We start from the raw sequence: 6,885 nt of genomic DNA, 5'->3' as shown, positions 1-6,885 counted from the left end.
GAGATATGAAGAGGAATGGTGAGAGGGTTTTTATATGTGGCTAAGGGTGAACAGTAGGCAGACACAGATCTCCCATTGGTGGCAGAGATGCAAAGCATTGGCAACACACATGCTGCTGCCTTTTGCATTTTGGGATTTTATAATAAACTCTTGTGTTTTGTGTTTGTGTTTGTGTTGTGTGGGTGGGGGCACCCTCTTTGTCAGAAAAGACATGGTGGCTGCCATCTTTTTTCACACACTTTCTTTTCTCCACATCTTCTTTCACTCTCTCCTGCTTTGGCATGGCACCTCTGCTCTTGATCACGATCATGATCCTTGACTTGATGGTTGCAATTCATTTTGGAATTTGAATTGCCCCCCAAAAGACCATCGATTCCATTGGAGTGTGGCACAGACACACAGTATCCTGTGTTTGGTCGGTAGTCACAACTTATTTATCGCATCCGCGGGATTTTTCTTTTCCGTAATGGTTTTTCGCTAGAAAGTTGAAGGTTTCAAAAAAAAAAAAACACCTCTAGTCATGTGGTTGAAGGCTTGTAGCTGGTCTGGAGAAATTAAGAGAGATTCACACCTACAAACCATGCCAAAGCATATATCACTGGGAAATGACCAGTGTTCACCTATCCGATTGAGTGTTAGGATTCCGACCCTGAATGTCATGACATTTTTGGGCAAAATTTCGATCAGATTTCAGCCAAATTTTACTTTTCAAATTTGAATTCTCGAAAGCCATTCAAAATTTCACCCAGATCTACTTTTGACCAGCGTCAAAACCTCGAAATTTCGCAGTTCTCGATCGGTTTCTATCGAAAACGTAAACCCTGGAAATGACCTAGCAAACTAGTGAGGCTGTTCCTAGTTTTTCTTCTTTTAAGCCCAAGAAAAACTTGTTAGTATTCATCTTTGCAGTATAGAGTATAGACACATCATGCAATTGTAACCTCTGACAAATAAGGACTTATGGTGGACAGGTGGAGTATCCACCTTCAGAATCCAATTCCGGTAAGACTGTTGACAGTTGCAGATCATGTGATGTGCATTAGTTCTAGTGGCACAGTTGGTGAAAGTGCACCTGAAGTTGGTTTGGATTTTGTTGATTAGGTCTTTTGACCCTGTGTCAGAAGCTGAAGTAGCCATGATCTGCTCAGTTCAACAGTACAAAATGATTACTCTCTCCTTATTTTGATGCTATCTCAATTCTCAATCTGGAACTTCAATCCAGCAGGTTGGTGATTACCTTGGGAAATTACAACATAAGATAAGCAGCAGCTGGAACAAAGTTGTAAAGGGTCCAATAAAAGGGTGGTGCCTTTGAATTAAGTAGTAACAGAGAACCTAAGATCAGATAGTTGAGATGCAAGATTAAAACATAATACCACACTAAAGTTTTTCTCATAGAATGTCAGCATTAGGAGCATCAGAATTGTAGGCTTTCAGTTGCAATGTTCCAATTTTCTCCTCTAATAAACTAGTGCAGTATACAAAATAAAGTTGGACTAGATATCTCAGGCTGCTATATCATCTCAAAAAGACAATGGAGAGGTGAGGACCATATATTCTCCGAATTTTGAACAAAGAAATTCTTTGGACTATGAATATATGCACCAGCAAACTGCTCCAACATTCAACACAAGAAAATAACCTCATATCACACCAAAATCTGGCCTAAGCGAATAACCAATGCTACATCAAATCTATCCAATTGCATCTGCAGGATATATCCTCACCGTCCGCTACTTCGCTGTGCATTGAACAAGCCTATATCCTTGAAACTTAAGGACTAAGGAAACAAGAGGTTAAACTGGAACCAGTCCAATCCAACAAACACTAGTGCAGTAGTGTCCATTATCCCCTCACAAGGACCCAGTATCTCTCTTTAGCAAGGCTACTGAAGTGCCTGGCAATCGAGTGCAACGTTAAAATCTGTCCATCTTGAACAAGGCAATACAAAGGTGTTTGGTTGTTCCAGCAATCTACCTGTCATGACAATGTGACATGCATTGCAAGACAAGAAGGGTTATGAATTATGGCTACCACAACGGCGGAATATGCTTTAGGCAAATAATTGAGCAGAAAAAGGAGGACAATTCTTGATAAAAAGGGTTTCATTAGCAGTTGGTGGACAAAACCTTTACTATTATGTAGTGTGGTCTGTGGAGTCTGCATGCAAAGGAAGAATTCGAGATAAGCATGGCTGCATCGGTGAAAGTTGGATGGTTCCATTGGTCCTCTCCTGGTCTGGAACACAATTCTTACTGCTCATTTTTTGGGTGAAGGATGGAAATACTTTTCAGGGTATTAGCTTTGCCCATTCTATTTGAATGAATGAAGCTCTTTTTTCCAACGCAAAGGAATTCCATCAGAAGAGATTCTCTTGTTAGAATATCCTTGTAATCTTTTACAAGCTTCTAACATATGGCTGAAATAAACTCTTTAAAAGTTGCATCTAAAAAGGCTAATACACAGCGACTTCTACAGCATGAAAAGGTGGTCCATTTCATGAGAGCATGTTTCTTTCACAACCATATTTAAAAAGTAGATATTTCATGAGATCTTAGTAATATTCTACCAAACTAAGGCGGTTAACATAAATAAAGCAAAGGGGAACTGATGGCTGTGAATTCCTGCAAAAATTCAGATGCATCATGAAAACAACAATGGGAAGGTTCCTAGAAATGCTGCAAGGGAATATAGATCAGAAACAGCACTCAGTGAATCTGTGATACAACTATTTCAGAGATTGTGAAAAATGCACATGCTTAACCATAAATCTATCATTCCTGTAAAGTTATAGAACTAATGTATGTCCTGAAACCATAATGTTGCTTTACTTTACATAAGGAGGTTAACAGTGCAGTATTTTATCCTGCAAGTTGCACTATCATCATTGGGACATATAATTGGAGAAATAAACCCCTTCAGAAGGTAGAAAGCAGTGCCTCAAGCAGCCCCAAGTATTACCAATAAACTATTGTCGGTATGATAAATTTTCCAATGTCAAAAATAAACCACTGCACATGATTTTGCTTTTACAGTAGTATAAATGCTAATGCTGATTTTTCCAAGATTCCACGTGCAAGGAGAAAAGATTCTGCTATGGGAACATTGAAAGAGAAAAAGTTATAGTAATTAGCATACTTTGTGCCCTTCTCCATTATTCCACTTGCACAAAGCTTGTGGAAAAACAAGGTGGGCTCTCAATAATGTTTGCCTTGGCACTATCACTCACTAGTGCTGCTAGCTCCCGTGTTATAGGATGAGGTATGGACAGAGAGGAAACAAGGATTATGCTTCTTGATTCCATTTCTTTTTCCTTTTTTTTCTTTGTATTGTGTTTCTTGATGAAGACTTGACACCTTAGAAGTGAGGGGCCAAGAACATGTCCCACCTACCCTATGGCAGGCCACCTTTATTGGACAAAAATCCCACCTGAGGCTCATGCCCCTCTCTGCTTTGTTCCAGCGAAAGCAACACAGCAGATAGACTAGACTATGAAAGAGAAGAGGGGCCAAAAACCACAGTAACACTCCTTTATAATTATTTGATGAACAGATGACGATCAATACCTAATCCACAAGCTTCCTTAAAGAAAGAAAAAGTCTAAACTTTCTCTAATAATCTAAGGATATGGCATATGTTGGTTGTTCCCCTCGTTTGAGTGGAACTAATTACCACCATCTTTTCTTTTGTTCTTGAGTGATAACCGCAGAATATCACGGTACTATTTTTTTTTCTTTGATGAAGTGGTTATCTATCGTCTTCAAGTGCTGACAATCCGATTGATCTTCAACATATTGTGCTGTTTCTACAATACTAGCAGTGCCCAACTGCCCATGACAGCGATGAAATTGATTTTCATAATAGTGAACCTAAATGCATCCTATTTTTCCTGGTAAAAGATGTTCCTTTGAGATGTATGTCAAAGTTGTGAGCGAAAATTGGAGGAAGGATGCAGGCGTAGAACTTACCATCCCAATCACCAACTCACATACTTTACGTTGTAGAGAGTAGAGATAGTAGGTCCCTCAAGAAGGAATCAAGGAAATGCAGATGTCTCATTGCAGTCTTGCGGCAACCAAATCAATTAAGAGGCTGAAACCCCACTACAGCCCTACATGCCAAAAGAAACTACTTTTGCAAGAACCTCTTGTAAAGTAGTTTCAAATACGGCCTGAACCATATATCATACCCCCAGTGATGATGTTGATCCATTGCAAATTGCAATTCCACATGAATACCACTACTTTCAAGCATCAGATCAGCCCACCACAACACCCATAACACAATTACGTGGAACTTGTGGTACCGGAATACTGGAATAGACCCATCCTAGTCCCTAAAGCCTAGCTGCCAGGAAAGGTACATGCATACAACAAGTCGAACAGGACTAACCAATGAGTTGAACATGGGCCTTGTATTCATCTCACTGTTGATGATTCAGTTGGAATAGACCCGCCCTAGTTCCTAAAGCCTAGCTGCCAGAAAAGATACAGCAAGCCGAACATGGCTAAACAAGGAGTTGAAGATGGGCCTTGTATTCATCTCATAGTTGATGATTTACATTCCAAACATTGTTATCAAACATGGATTGCGAAAATGGAGAAAAACGGGGCAGAGAACTTATCAGCAGTCTGCATTGACCTCAGGACTTTCATCTGCAGCTGCCAACACCAATTGCACCTCAACAATTCCCTCTGCTCTTGCCTTTTTGCGTTCACGCTGCATGCGGAAGTACTCTCTCTTTCTTGCTCTGTAACTGTTTGGGTTCTCAGGTTGTTTCTCGTATGGGTAAACACTTACCTGTAAAAGAAAAGGCAACAGAAAACCACTTAGATACAATTATAAGTAGATGCTGACAAGTTATAGCTAGGATGCAGACTTTCACCTTTTTCTTGTCTGGTCCATATTTCTCGAACTTTACGAGGCCATCGATCAAAGAAAAGAGGGTGTGATCCTTGCCCATTCCAACATTATTTCCAGGATAGACCTAAAATGACCAATGAAAATGTATAAGAAAAAGCAAGAATATGTCCGTAAAATGTGAAATTACTGTATGAAACGCAACTGCTCATAACATGTAGAAACATAGACTATTGCAGAGGGTGTGTGTGGTGGTTCAGGGATAAACTTCAAAGAAGTTGCATATGCATTACTGAAACAGCGGGACAAATGCCAGAACTTGGAAAGTACATCGAAAGGATGCATGCATGCCTTGCAATACGATACAATACATAAGAGGAAGTAGTTTAGCAGCACATGCAACTGTTTTTACAGGATACACACATTTATGTAGCACATTCTTGTGCTATGTTAGTTCATGGATGTGAAGAAAGTAACTATCAGTTGAGTCTTTAGTGCAGAAACAGCACGTCCTAATATCAAAGTGTACTTCCTCCTTTTCTCTCTGCATTGCATTAGAGTGCCTGAAACATCTAGTTCCCCTGAAGTCTGAAGAGTGTGTAATTCTTGGCCACATCCCACGATATTGGTAAGAATGTACCACATGCGGCCACGTCTTAGCAAACGGGTGGCGTTGCATAGAATAACAGACTTTCTCTAGGACCAACTTTGGAACACGATCATTGTCATGCCTTTTTGTTAAAGAATATTCACACCATTCCTGAACTCTGAATTGTGCAGATGTTAGTTAACACAACAACCTCACCTAAATTCACAAATTGTTCAGAGCTGGACGAAGCTATACTATCAGTCAAAATTTGAGGAGAAAAGTCGAACACATGAAACATCCAAGAACCAGTAAGTAAAGGAAGAGGATGGTGATGACCCTGGTGCCGCGCTGGCGGATGATGATGGCGCCGGGCTTGGCGACCTGGTCGCCGTAAATCTTGACACCGAGGCGCTGCCCGGGGGAGTCCCTCCCGTTCTTGGTGCTCCCGGCCCCCTTCTTGTGCGCCATCTGGATCGTCAGCCGCCGCACCGGCATCGTCATCGGCACCCCCATCCCGACCCCGCCGCCGACGGAGAGCGAGACACGGTCAGCGCGGAGGAAGGAGGCGGAGGAGGAGGAATGGCACGGGGAGGAGAGGGACATCCCCTTGAATGCTCCCACCAGTGTGAACGCCATGGACGCCATTGCGCTCTCGAGCAGCGGCGGAGTCGCGAGGAGAAGAGAAAGAGAAGATAGAGTGTGGGAGCACAGCGGCGAGGTGATAACGTGGGAGTGGAGAGGAAGACGTGGGCTCTTTTTTTTTGGGTCGGGATCACCCATTTACGGCCCATCACGCGGTTGGGAATCCCTTTCCGGCCCACGTACTTTGGCCCAGCACACGTAAGCGGGAGGGAATGACGCGCCGGCCCAGCACGTGGGTGGGAATCACGTGCCGGCCTACCGCAAAGCCTTTGTGGGCCCGATGTTGTGGGCTTCGTGGAAACGCGAGGAAAAGGGCCGGCCCATACATCTCTTCTTTTTCTTTTTGCTGGACAAAATTAGATGGAATTACTTTTTTTTTTCAGTTACATTGCAGACGCACCCACGCACACACTATTACACAAGCAACACCACACTCATAGCCCTGCGAATGTGTCCCTTAACATGCGCTCTAAGAGAGAGAAACTAGCGGAACATTACTAATTAATCTCACTAAAATCTTGTTGAAAGTCCACTTGCATATGCGTAATATTCGTGGGCGCTAGGATTTGAACCCTGGAGGATAAAATCATATACCCACAACTCCACCACCACATCACTTTCGCTTCCCAAATTAGATGGAATTATAGTATTGAATTAAACATTACGGAGAAAAAAAAGAGAAATATATTAGCAGAAGGTAACATGGAGAAAAAAAATAGAGAAATATATTAGCAGAAGGTAACAGAAAAGACCAAAAATGAATCATGAATTTCAAAGAGAGAGAGAGAGAGAGA

General features: G+C 41.9%; 1 protein-coding gene across 1 annotated transcript; it reads right to left on the bottom strand.

The window, feature by feature from the left end:
• Positions 1 to 4,331: 4,331 nt before the first annotated feature.
• Positions 4,332 to 6,177, bottom strand: LOC4327257 (50S ribosomal protein L27, chloroplastic-like). The gene is made up of 3 exons (NM_001406311.1): positions 5,786 to 6,177; positions 4,886 to 4,987; positions 4,332 to 4,800 (listed from the first exon to the last, which is right to left on the bottom strand). Exons 1-3 carry the CDS (start codon positions 6,092 to 6,094, stop codon positions 4,624 to 4,626), a joined length of 588 nt encoding a protein of 195 aa, NP_001393240.1. The 5' UTR covers positions 6,095 to 6,177; the 3' UTR covers positions 4,332 to 4,623.
• Between the last annotated feature and the right edge of the window lie 708 nt (positions 6,178 to 6,885).

Source organism: Oryza sativa, chromosome 1, assembly GCF_034140825.1.
Source record: "Oryza sativa Japonica Group chromosome 1, ASM3414082v1".
NCBI lineage: Eukaryota > Viridiplantae > Streptophyta > Magnoliopsida > Poales > Poaceae > Oryza > Oryza sativa.
The sequence above is the reverse complement of the archived record's forward strand: the minus strand, read 5'-3'. Positions and strand labels throughout refer to the sequence as shown.